Source organism: Temnothorax curvispinosus, unplaced genomic scaffold, assembly GCF_003070985.1.
Source record: "Temnothorax curvispinosus isolate PA1 unplaced genomic scaffold, ASM307098v1 QBEX01013717.1, whole genome shotgun sequence".
In the NCBI taxonomy this organism is placed as follows: domain Eukaryota; kingdom Metazoa; phylum Arthropoda; class Insecta; order Hymenoptera; family Formicidae; genus Temnothorax; species Temnothorax curvispinosus.
In genome coordinates this window covers 353,540-367,587 of record NW_020223497.1, presented here as the reverse complement: position 1 = coordinate 367,587, position 14,048 = coordinate 353,540, and the positions used below count along the sequence as shown (strand labels likewise).

The window sequence follows — 14,048 nt, the reverse complement described above, 5'->3', positions numbered from 1 at the left end:
TTGCTTTTTGTATCATAATAAATTAAGAAAAGTTTTGAAAGTTAATTTTAAATTTAAAAGAAGTTATATGGCATTCTTAAATATTAAATTTACGAGTGTAGTATGCAGATTTTATTTTAATTTAAAATTAAAATAAACGTATAATTTAAAAACACACAAAATAAATAACAAGAGATAAATACTAAAGTTAAAAAGTAATTTTTAGAGTAATCGATCACATGTATGTTTCATCACTACAAATTAAGAAAACATATATTGTCAAGTTTAGAAAATGCATCGATTACAAAATTTCAATTTTAGAATATTATATTGGATGAGATGTCCTCCGTGTATGAGAGGGGATATCAGAGAGTGTAAAGTCCCAGGACTTGTGTGGCTCGGCCCTGAAAGCCAGATGAAGTCTGAAAGTGCCCCGCGTGCTCGCCTTTGTCGAGCATGTCCATGTACTATTAGTATCCGCGAGATCGAGTAGCTTGCCGCACGTTTTTCACCGGTAGTCGTTGATCGTTCCTATATAGTAAAGATTCGCTCAACCTGCAAGCAAATTATTTTCGCGATAATCCTTGCGCTTGTTACTTTATCCCTCGTTCCTAACGATTCTCAGGATCGTCTCGCGAGGATCGACGACTCTTTGAGATCATTTAGGATAGTGATAATCAAAACTGGATCGAGAATGAAAATCGCCACTACATTATTCCTCTTCGTGGTCGTCGGTAAGTAATTTGTTTCTTTTTTCAAGAAATGGCGTGGCTGGTTCTTTATTTTTCTTTTTGTTGATTTATTAAAAAATATGCTATTTATGCTCGTACTTTTACGAAAAAAAAAGAAGAAAGAATATAATTTTTATAAATCTTTATCAAATTATTAGATTATTTATTAAATTATATAAAACTGTTTCGAGAAATTTTGAATCAATTTTAGCAATTTAAGTTTATTTTTTCATTCTTGCATTGCAATATTTAAATCAATGTTATGTGATTTATTAACTAAATTTCAAATTAATTTTAAGTGCAAAATTAAAATTTTTATCGAGGTAAACGTCACAGATGGAAAACCATCCAGCTGCGCTACTTCTACCGCGCAAGATGCGTAAAATGCAGAACAGACAGTGGCTATCGATGTGCATGTTGTGCATCCGGTTATTTCTCGCTTATTGATATCTATACGTTAATGCATTGCTTTGATTGACAGTTTTGTGGAATATTTGTATTCATGCAATTGTGTAGTAAAGTTAATCTGAAAAATATATATTGTATATGTCAAATAAGCGCAGAGCTTAAGATGCACATCTATATGCCGTCAATTTTGCAACATAAGAATTAATTCTTGTGCCATAATAGAATAGGACAATCGCGCTATAAATGCATTCTCGATACACATAAACGTAAACTATTATCAAATATTTCTTTTAACATTTATAAGTATCGGTTTTCAAATTTCCCTATTCAATCGTGTTTTTAAAATAAAAAAATGTTTAATACTTTGATATTAATTGTGTTAATCTTTCAATAATCAATAAAAAAATCTTTTAATTAAACTTTATTTTGAAGTAAATTGTCATAAAATACATTCTCATTGTCAGTTGTTAAAAGAAACATTTTAATACCATTAAAATGACATATTGATTTTCTACTGGTCACTAAAGAATATAATTAGTATTTAATGCAATATTCAGATATGTTATAATAAAGTTTTAAATGAACGATTTGCAGTAGAGTCGAATTTGAAAGCCGATCGCAAAAACCGTCGGCATTTTTTACACGATTTCATTTGTTGGGCCTTTCTCTCATTTTTATTGCGCCTTGTATGAACTGCATAATTTTTATTCTGTGCTATCGACTTCGACGTCTGTACATTATTCTTGACTTGACTGCACGTTTCACGCTGTAAATCGATCAATTAATCAGCGTATCTCTTTCTTACTCTACTAATGGTCTTGTTTCTCTTTAGCGAAGAAATTTCTCGTTCTGTGACAAAGTGCATTTGTACATAATAGGCCTTTGTTTACAACGTTACAGTAAGCAGGCATTTTATACTTCGCGGAAAATTCATATATCCTACTTAGATACGTGAGTTGTGTAAAAATATATCATTTTCCGTAATTTCACGCTACTGTTTGCAATGATCTGAGCGTGACTGTGATGGTTACGCATTGTGAAAAGCAGTCGGACTTCTCGCAGGTTGATACAGGTAGTCCGTTGCACTCGATGCATTATTATGCGTCATGATGCGTCAGGATCAGTGGAAATCTCTTTTCTAAAATATTTTAACCTATTTTTATACGGAAACTTTTAATACTTTTGCAAAAAGACGCAGTTCTCTAACCAAAATCGTGTTTTTGAAAAAAGATAATGAAAACATTTTTTTATAAATAATATAATCTGTTTTCTAGAATAAATAGAGCCAATCAAAATACTTGTAAGTAGTAATTCTAGCATAGTAGCTGTATTTTATAGTATTTTTATTAAAATTGTATAAAGTAAGCATGTTAAAAAAGTGTATTTTTATATACGTTAGAGATATAATAGAATCTTCTTGGTTAAATACATGTAATTGCAAATTAAATTTTAAAGGAAGTTATTGAAACGAGTCGGTGTACATATCGTATATCTATAAATATGTGTACATAATGTGTAAATAAAAATGATGAAACTGTATAATTAACCGTGGCTCTCGCTACGTTAACCAATTTATTCTTTTGTGCGTGTACATTGCTCAAATAGGCTTAATAACACCTTGAAAATATAAAGTTTGTTTTGCAGCTCATTACTTTATTTACTAAAATAAATATGTACATTGTAATTTAAAAACTTTCGATAAATTGATTATTGATGGTAATATTTAGGACAGGATATTATTATACATAAATAAGACGATAAAATATTTGATCCAAGAAATTGCAAAAATTTGCACATATAACTTTTTTGTATTATTCTTTTATTTTTTTATTGTTATACAAATACACATGATTATTTTGTGTATTTTTTAAATTATTATTAGAATTTTATTTGTAGAATTAATAATTTCCAACAATATTATTTTTTTTCAATAATTAAAGAAAAGCTTAAATATTATTTGATTTCCTGACAGCATCATAAAATTACATATGTTTCGATAACAAGTTCATATAACAAAACGTTCCTTACGTACAACAATATGCGTAACGCGTAGGCGGTTAAAAATTACCGCATTGAGAAAAGTATGGTCATTGATTTGCTCAGTGATGCAGGATAGAAAGTGCGAAAAGATTGGGTGCACGCGTCGCGAAATGTAGAGTGGAAAAAATAAAGCAGGACATCGACGAAAGTATGCAATTTTGATCGCTAGATGATCGTCATCGAAAGTGATCCAGGAGAAAGGAATCAAAGTCGGCTTCGCTTCTTCAACTATATAATTGTGTATTATTTTTACAAAAGTAAAAAAGAAGAGAAAGAGGTATGCGTATTTGTTGAAGTTCCTGTGATATCGCAGCATGCAAACCTTATTTTTGATATAAACTTATAACTTGTCAACGGATGTGACGCATAATTAAATAAGATGCGCAAAAGCTTTCACCCACGATTATCGAAAAAACGACTGTCGTACTTGTGTCTGCATTATTATGAACTGAAAAGTAACTATAACACAAGTTTGCTAGGCTCAGAATTTGGCGTTAAAGTGAAATATACTTTTTTTTATAGATAATAAGTTGTATCGAGGTTAATTATTCCTGTATTGACTAACTGCTAAATTAACCGGTCGCTACTTTTACCAAACTGCAGATCCGTTAAGGAAATCTGATTTGATTTACTAAATCTGTTCCGAATAAATTTTATTTATTTGACCTTAATTAAATGCTTTTAAGATGCGCGTCACAATTGACTTTAAATGTACGCAATCTCATATATTTTAAAATATTAAGATCGTTATATATTGCCAGGATTAATTTATTTGTAAACAATAACTATAATTACGTATGCAATCTATTTCTTCAAGCTCAATAAAGCAATACGTGACACGAAAATAGGAGAATGTACCGTTTTGAATGACTTTGCATTGACGACGTGTCCAGTGAAAAATTAGGCTACCTTGAAAGAATGACCAGTTGCTTCTGTCGATAATCCTTTTACCGAGATTCACGGGATGCGTATTTGGGGAATCAGGCCAACCTGTCTATGTAAATGTCATCTGTGCGCATACTTTCTATTTAGTTGCGTCCAACAATGCCGCTCTCGTTAAGTCGACGTTAGTCATTTATTAAATTTATAATTGTCAGATAAAATTTATTTTTTTTAATCGTCATTTTATTATCTCAAATCTGATACCTTGTATAAAAAATGTTTTGTACCTAATAATTTATGTGATAATAATAATATCTGTGCAATTTATTTTAGATTACAAATTACTTTATTTTCCTTCAAAATAATAAACGTCACAATACGTCAGAATACATTTCGCGAAGAAATGTGCTCTACTTTCCCTTATTTGAGCGATTTTGCTTTGATTAATGATCGCGTTCGACAAATCATTATATACAATTTAATGGATCGTTGGATGTTTATTTTATCGTCGACAATTGTTGGTGTCTGCGAGAGGAGAGACTGGCGTTAGTTTCTAAACGTTGATGGCATTGATTTTCTTTCTTTCTCTCTGTAATCCGCTGATAGAGTAAAGATAATAATAGTAATATTATCGAAGCAGCCGGCGGTCAAGGTGAAGGCCAGCCTTAGAAAAGTATTACACAGTTCGCCCGTACACGATCATTGTTATGTCGTTCAATGATGAGAATCCCGGTTAAGAAAAGTGAATTTTGCCGTCGTTCGTAGAACCTAATATAACTCTTAAGAATCATATCGTGACTCTGTTACATCAGGCATCTCTCAAAAGCGAAACAGTGAAAGTATGTACGTGCGAGATCTGTACCACAGATGTGTGAATTTATCATCATCGTCGTTTTGCCAAAAAACGCTATTTGCCATTTTTGGTCTAAAGCATATTGTAAAACAAGTTTCTTTGATAAAAGAATTGATTTTGCTAAAATATTTATCATTTATTTGTGCAGCAAGATGAGTAATGTATCTTGTTGGTATTCGTTCTATCAAGCATAGTTATATTAAATTGAATTGTACACATACATAATAACATTTTATTTTTTTTTATTATATCGGTGTATGTAAATATAAATTAATAAACCTACATATGCGTTCAACCGTAAATGCTGTTTTGAATATAACTAATGTGATCGGATAGCACCTAATTTATCACGAATCACGGTGAAATTTCCCGGCTTTGATTTCTTTTGCTTTTCACTATCACGAATGACACACACGCGACGTGTCATTACCAGTAGTGCTCTAGAAAAAAGGGGTTTACATCCGTTTATCGGACTGGAACGGTAAAATTTCTATTCAGAGATAATTTCTTACATTACGAAACGCCACTCGTTTCGCCGACTTTCGTACGTCATAGTGCAATACGCGATTGTATAATAAATCCGAAGCAAGAACAGTGTACCGATTCTCTTTGACTATATACTTATAGTCAAATATACCTTATTTGACTATATTTCCTTATTACCTATAAGGAAATTCATCAGTAGAGATGACGAAACAGTTAATTACAATAATAATGCTCTGTTAATTATTAATTTTATTTTTATCAATGACAATTTGTGTTCTTCTTCGTCTTGAGCCGTCTATATAATTTCTTTCTCAAAGTTTTGTTATTTCTCATCCGGTTGTTTTTAATCAAGAAAAAAGATCTCAGCTGTCAGTTTTCTCTAGTCTGCGAATAACATTTCATAACGAATAAGTTAATTATTATTTTTACAATGTTCTTTCTCACAAATTAATTGTCTGATGGCGAAAATTTTTCAATTTCCGGTGGATGAATGTAATGTTATGTTGGCTTTGATATTGAAGTTAAAAGCGATTTGTAAATACTTGCGATGTATCCAAGTCTGATGAATGCATCAGTCGAAAGTCGGAAATTCGAGAAGAAGTCTCATAAATTTGTGGATCGATAAGAAAGCAGTTGGGCCACATGGAAACCATGGAACACATGGTGCTCGGTCAACGCCAGGGCGTTTAGTCAGGTTTCAAGTGGGTCACTAGGCTATGGCCCAACGGCACGCTTCAGATCCGGCAAATATTCCTTAAACAAATTCCGGAAATACCTTTCACGAAGTTCACGAAATACTCGTTCCGCAAAGAAGAGAATCAAATTCTTGCAAAACGCGTACTTACTCGATACGCATAGATTATTTTAACATAAGTGAAAAGTAATATAATCGCCGCGTTATTATAGTCATTCTATAATCATCATCACAATGAGTGTAGATAGATAAGAAATGGATCTAAATGAGAAAGTAATTGCCTTTAAAATTTGTGAGGCATGATATATCATCATTAAGAGTTTTTTCTACTAACGGAGAGTAATATCATTGAAAATAGAAACTGCTACAAAGTGAAGGTTGCTTTGATAGGTAATTTAATGGCATTTGGCCCACAGCTCTTTATGGCAATATCTAAACAAAGAGAAAACACGTAGACATAAATCACTATTATTTTTTTTGTCGTGATAGTTACGGTGACAAGGCTATTTATCTTTACAATAATCTTCGAGAAAGGAGATTGGAAAGTAAAGGTTTCATAGAGTTACTTTCGATTTGTCTACAATACGATTGATACACAATTTTTACATTATTGAATATAAATAATTGTTTAGTAATTAAAAAGCATTATTAGAAACTAACAATTTATAGTACGCGATAAAAATATTTTAAAAATTATTTTAATATCTGCGTATGTTATAGCATTAAATTATTAATGAAATTTATTTTAAAAAGTTTACATGTGCATAAATCATATAAAAAAGATTGCGGATTATAGTAATAGCTTTTTTACATACTTTCAAGGATTAATACCAATATTAACATTAATCTTCTTTGAGTTTATTTATTTGATTGCTAAGCAAATATTGTATACATGGAAGCATATCTTCTGAAAACGTGACATTGACAGGCGACGGAGAATCAATAGCACAGAATACGCAAATATGTCATTCATATATGTATAAGCATATACCTTGATTATTCAACATTTGCTTTTAACAATCAATTCTGATTAAAATATTGTTTCTGATCATTATTTAATATATCACTGTAAAACTATATTTACCTAAATTTTACAGTAGTATCATTGTATTATTATTTTAGTTATAATAATGACATTTAACAATTTGAATCAATTCAATCTGATACAAAATAATAACCATTTCTTAGGAATATTTGTTTACAATTTATTCATATATTTATAAATAGTTTACAACAAAAGTTGCAAACTAAAATCAAATTTCCATAATCGAAAATGTATACGTAAATGCATGTAAGAGCTTGATAGACATCATTAATATAACATGCAGCTTTAAACAATTGATACTTCAAGACTCATAAAACTGTATTCACCTCGGAGCATAACGAATCACGCAGATCATTCTTTCGGATTCGCTGGATCAGAGAAACGATCCATGGCTTTGTTTCTTCCGGTTTTGCTTGCAGGATGTACGTGGCGAGAGGCGCTAGGCACGTGCGTGTTTCAATCGGACTTTGGTTTTGTTCTAAACTGCGCTTTCAAAAAGTCCGGTCTCTTCCGTGTCAGAAATCTCGGAGGTGTAAAGGGTTACGTCGGCCTGGGTGAGTTGAATATGATGGGAGCGATCGCCAATAATCGTGTTTATCGATCTGGCTCGGTCGATTAATTTCATATTGGAGATTGTAGAGAAAACGAATAACCTTGAGAAGATATAATTATCGCGTGAACCGAATCAATCGACCAAATCCCGTTTATATCCGCGTCTTAAATTTACGTTAAGGAAATTGACAAAGAACTCTTTGAATAGTAAACCCTTCTTAAGAATATTTAATTCGTTAAAAAGAAATTAAATTTTATTAAATACATGTTTTTAATTACAAAATCTATTGGTACATTCATAGAGGTAAATTATATAGTAAACCATTTTATGAGATATCTTTTGTAAAAGTTTAAATTTAAATTATATATTAAATGAATTGAGTTTAGCTTAAAGCACTAGTAAGTAATTTAATATATATTAATTAAGTTTATTAAAATTCAGTTTAACTTAATATTAAAATGTATATTAATGTCCTTGTATTGCTAGTCGAAATGTTTTTTCCTTGACATATCTTCCTTTGATATTTATCGTTTTTAAATAAAAGATGAATTGCACATTCGACCTTTTTGTACGTTGCGTAAATTGTTTTGCCAATTCACTGTGAAGAGATTTTGTAACATGTTGATCGTCCTATTTACAGAAAAACTGTTTGCAATGAAAACTTTTCAATAACAAATTAAGATTCTTATCACGTAACAAGTTAAATGAACGTTTATAGGTGAAACAAACTTTGCTCAGATATACCCATCTTTCACACATCATGAAAGAAACGTTTGTGCATAATAAATGCAAATGTTCATAGATTTCTAAATTATACGTGACCTGCTTTAAGCACTTCATTAAGTGTTTACCGATAGTTACCGGTTCACGTGTTCATAAATATTTATATCTATAAATATTTATATATATTGCATATATATACATATTCTCCAAACGATTGAGAAACAAGGCGATTTAAGTGTTACGTCAAAATTTTCACCCACCCCGTATGCTATTTGCGTGCGTGCTGATGGATGCGTTTATCGTGTCACTACCGGAAAATACATCCAATCGCGTGCAATCGTTACATAAAGTTTCGGTCGGAAAGATGTGACAAGTACATTTAAGTGATATAACGATCGAGATGTCATAACTTGACAGCAAGTCGAACTACAACGTTCTTATTTACGCTTTTCTATTTTCTGTAATTATTATAAATACTGAAAACAGTTTTACACTTCGTGTATTGTTATATATTTCGAGAATATCTTACGACTTTAATCTTTTACCATTACGTAATTAATTTTAATCTTAACAAACTCTTGCAAGTAAGATTTACGTATAAGTTAACTGCTTTAATATCGGAAATTGCAACAGCGTTATTAACAAGATTATTACGAAATAAGCTATTGGCCTGTATAGGCACAATATGTAATGGCTTAACCTGTGGATGCAACTCGCATTGAATGCTACCCTCTGACCGATATCGCGGTTTCGTCTTTAAAGACGCAGTGACAAGTATATAATGATTTATTCATCTTCCTTGACCTGGTCCAGTTATTGCGTAGCTATCCATCATACATCTTCGTTTCAAAGAAGACCTTTTCGACGGGGACACGATTTGTATTTAATGCATGCGGCTGAGGATCAAATGTCGATAGTAAAAATGAGCCCACCAGGCGTTAAAATGACGCAACATCTTTTTTGCACAATATCTACCAACCTCAACAGCTGCCAGTTTACTGGCGTTTCATTTGAGCAATTATTATATGTGCTAGTGTTAGCTAATATAGACACTGTATTGGCGTAAATAAAGATACGATAACAAAGAGATTTCGAAAACCTGTGGTTTTTATAAATACAAGTCTTTTAATGTAATAAAAACAAATATAAAGCATTGTGTGAAAAATGTATAAAATTCTACTGAATTATATATACATGACTATATAAATATAATTACAAAAAAAAATAATAGACAATAGGAGAAAAGAAGATTGGTGGAAATGGTTCTGAAAAAGCTACTACTTTTATATTGACTGTGACTCTTCACATGTACCTACGCTTTACTACGCGTCTCTATTCTCTTAACACACTTATAGGAAGCTTTCTACAATAGCACTGTCTCCTTCTCTTTGTAAATAAATTAAATTGTCTATTGCTCTCTTCTCACAAAATTATTTTAAAAAATTTAAGCCCTCCATTTTGCGTGTAATGCTTATAATTAATCAAATTTATTTAATTTTACTTGGTTACAGGATTTTCCATTGGAGACGAGCTAGGCTTTAGCCAATCGCTCTCCAATTTGGAAAGTGCAAAAAGAAGAAGCGTGCAACCGAACAGAGTTAATGGGCTTGCATTTAATCCTTTGAATACGGTAAGTAAAAAAGTTCTAGACCAATCAGATTTTGCTCATCCAATTATGTAGGCAAGTAAGACATTTAGAATATAGTATCAAAATATAAAAATTATATATATGTGTATTATATATTATACTTGTATGAATAATATCTCTATACAACAATATACGTGAAAGACCGATCAAATGAACTGAATAAATAGGATGACGATTTTACTTTCGCTTAACGCTTGTTTTGCATTTATTTCTTGTATTTGCTACTTTCCTTCCTGCCCTAAGGCTCTCTATACTCTGTAGTCTCTATACGACAGTAATCTTAACATGTTCGCTTACACGATACTTTCGGGCTGAACATCCTGTACGCGGCGATAGGTATCACGACGATAACCACACTCAAATCGGCTCATGGAAAGTCCAATGCAGACAGAGATCAGCGCGAAAGCGTTCACTCGTTATTCATAGAGGCAATATCCCCTCTGGAAATCCGCTTTGACCATTCCACAGTGTGCAATCTAATTGCATCTGCTCTCGAGGCAGCTTCTTGATCTCGCCTCGTGATGTATATAACGATCAATAATAATCATAGGATTATGTTCTATATAATATAATAACCGTCACTAACTTTTCATTTCGTAGCCGCTTTGAGGAAAGTGTCTAATGCATTTATTATATCGCAACCGACATTTTGCTCGAAGAAATTTAATTTATCGTAAAATTTTTATTATTACATACTGATAATTTGACTAAAAGATTTATAATTAAATATAACGATTAAAATTTTGTGTCAAATTAAATTTGTGCTTGTATTACTGCGGTTTACGTTAATTTTGAAACGGTATTGCTTGTATGCAAATATAATATTTACTGACACTTTTACTCCACTTTTACTGATTGTGTATCTTTAACGCAAAAAGGATTACTGAAGCGATTGTATCAGTTTACAATCGTTTCAGTAATCCCCTTCGCGTTAGAGATACACAATCAGTAAAAGTGAAGTAAAAGTGTCAGTAAATATTATATTCAATGTCTTTATTGATGCTTTGTTCACCTCGAGGGGAATATCTAGGTCGGGGATCGAATAAGATGGATCGGTTTTTCTGCATCGCTATAAGAAAATATGGATTACACGAAGTGCCGATATCGGCCTTGTCACAACTGGTGCGTGAATGTCGCTCCGGCGCGGTATACATTCTCGTGTGCCGTGTTTATATGACACGTTGCGATTTTACTGACATTTCTTCAGGCAATGCACGAATGAGCGTCGTGTAACTTTCCACAAAATGCAAAGTTCATGCTCTCAACTGGGTGTGCCCTGTATTATTTTACTGTCTTAAAATTAGACTTAAGAAACGGTATTAAAAAATTCTTTTTTTACTTTACGCTGAATATAAATCTACTATTTTTGTAGCCAAACAATCGTGATGATACGCGTGCAGGCTCAGTCAATACTCGCCAAGTAGTACCGCCCTTCAAGCCGTTGCCTATCGGAACGACTCGACCGATGAGCCAGCAGCCTGAACGTCAAAAACTGATAGTGAACGCAACAGCTCTTAAAACGGCACCAGTGATGCCGACGATGCAGCAAGATGCACTGCGTCTTCATCACCAACGAATTCATCAAGAATCCAAGCTAAAGCAGCAGCAGAGAATACAACAGGAAGCGTTAGCGCTACAGATATTAAAGCAACAACGTTTGCAACAGCAGGAAGCCATGAGACAGCAACAGATGCAGCAACAAAAGATACAGCAACAGCAGAAGCAACAGCAACACCAAATGCTCGCACAACGGCAGCAGATTATGGCGATAGAAAACAAGAAGGACCAAGTGATTGTGGTAATCTATTTTGATTTAATCTATTATTTATTTAATACTGTATTTTTATTTTAATTAAATTAATAATTAAATATTGTTAATTTAAATTTAAATAATAATTTAAATAATAATATGCATTATCAGACATATATGCACACATTTCTAATTTTATTTGATTATTATCTCAATGAAAAGATTTCTCTTTGAGAAATGTGAAAAATACATTCGATTGAATCTTGGTACAGCAACCACAAATGATAGCGGTGGCAGGAACGATACCGAAACTACCTATCATTGCTGCAATTCCGTCAGTTGGTATGGTCGAAGCTGAAGCCCTCCCAACATCGTTGTCATCAAAGGCAACGACTAATTTAGTCTCGGCAAACGCTGGCTTGCCGCCTTTCATCGCGATGCCGCAGTCGTCAGCAAAGCTCACGAACAGAATCAGTGGTAGTAGCACTCTGTTACAGGATTCCGATAACGAAGTATCAAAAGATGATTTTGCACAGGTATAACGGTATTTATATAGCAATCATTTTATTAAAACTTCATTGTATCATCATAACTCTTACATCATTTAATATTGTTATTTTATTACTACTATAGTTATCGTTGTAATTAGTGAAACATTTTAAATTATATATCTTTTCTAAACTTCAACTTTTACATCTTGCTCAATAAACTGTCACAACATATTTTGTGCAAATAAATCGCGTGATGTCAGTAAAGATATATTTGAAGATCGTAAAGTTTAAATATTATTATTACTTTGTTATTATTACAGCTGCCTTTGCCGAGCGACGAGATGGCTGCTTCGGTGAACGAAATGACGTTGCTCTCGTTGCAGCCTATTTCTGCAAGTGATCCCAGTCAATCGCTGCCTCTTCAACAAAATGAAAAACGACAGTCTTTGCCACTGCCCAACGATTTACCATCTTTGGCCCCCATCCAAGGGATGGAAACCTCCTTGAAGGCTCTCGCGGAAGCAAGTAATATTACTCTAGAAGCTCTGGAAGCAGCAATTCTTGTAAGACAACAACAGCTTCTTAAAAAGCAACGGGGACCCACTGCAAGTACCAGTACCACTACGACATCTACAATCGCACCTCCTAAAAAGTAAATTTATTTCCGTTTTCACTTAACTAATCTTTTAAGCAGGGCATTTAACTAATTTAAAAAAAATACAGACATTTACTTTACAGGAAATGAAACGTATTTCGTGTAGAATATCTCGTTTAATACATCTTATATATGTATAATGTTTTATCGTATACTTTATATGCATTACAAGACAATATATGTGATAATGATAAGTCACTGAGAAGAAAAATCTAAAACGTTTTTGTTTACAGTAAATATAATTCCGGAGCTACTAAAGTGATGAATGCGCCACGGGAATACTATCCCGTTGGATATGACAAGAATTTCGATGACAATTTCGCAAGTCGCGTCGATCTGCCGGATACGAGTTTCTATTGTGGCGATCAAAAGCATTTCCCAGGTCTCTATGCCGACGAAGATTTGGGATGTATGGTGAGGCTTTTAAAAACTACGTTAGATTAAAGTAATCTGTATTAAAAAAAAGTATTTATTTGACCAATTTTATACGATATTTGTTTTTGCTGTTCTAAAAATTCTTGAAATTAATTTTCGTCCGATTAGGTATTCCACGTTTGCGCACTGACGGACGACGGCCTGATCATGAAGAGTTTCTTGTGTCCGGAATCGACGTTGTTCGATCAAACGATTCTGAAGTGCAACTGGTGGTTCTATGTAGACTGTAAATCTTCGAAGAACTTGTACGACAGTAATATACCCATCAGCAAGAGCTATCAGTTGATGAAGGCCTTGGCGTTCTTCTCAGCGTATAAAAATCACGAGAACGGTACAAACAACGCGGAGGAAAGTGAAATAAATAATTCTTGAGTCAAGCAGCAGATTAATCAAAGATTCACAAGCTCAATGTTCAATATCTGGAAACTTGCCTTGTTTCCATGATGCAACTTCCCGTCTAGTTTAAACAATTTTTTTATCTGTATATATATATAAATAATTTATTTTATTAATAAAAAATATAGCATGTAGGTTTATACTTTAGAGGCAATGTAAATAGTATACACGTTCCTCGTTTATTGTTGAATAATAATACATAGTATGTTTTTGCGTAAAATTCCTTGTACTAATATTAGAACGTTGAAATAAAAAGGAAGCAGAGAAATAAAAGGTAGC

At 32.7% G+C, this 14,048-nt stretch overlaps 1 protein-coding gene across 2 annotated transcripts; it reads left to right on the top strand.

Annotated features, from left to right (window-relative positions):
- The first annotated feature begins 471 nt into the window (after positions 1-471).
- Positions 472-13,966, top strand: LOC112463852 (transcription factor SPT20 homolog). 2 transcript variants are annotated; one of them, XM_025030484.1, is made up of 8 exons: positions 472-713; positions 7,538-7,672; positions 9,906-10,024; positions 11,415-11,840; positions 12,065-12,328; positions 12,604-12,935; positions 13,172-13,352; positions 13,482-13,966. In XM_025030484.1, the coding sequence occupies exons 1-8, from the start codon at positions 674-676 to the stop codon at positions 13,743-13,745; spliced, it is 1,761 nt and encodes a 586-aa protein (XP_024886252.1). In that variant the 5' UTR covers positions 472-673; the 3' UTR covers positions 13,746-13,966. The 2 variants fall into 2 exon arrangements, with proteins under 2 accessions (XP_024886252.1, XP_024886253.1); XM_025030485.1 differs by lacking the exon at positions 7,538-7,672.
- Positions 13,967-14,048: the final 82 nt, after the last annotated feature.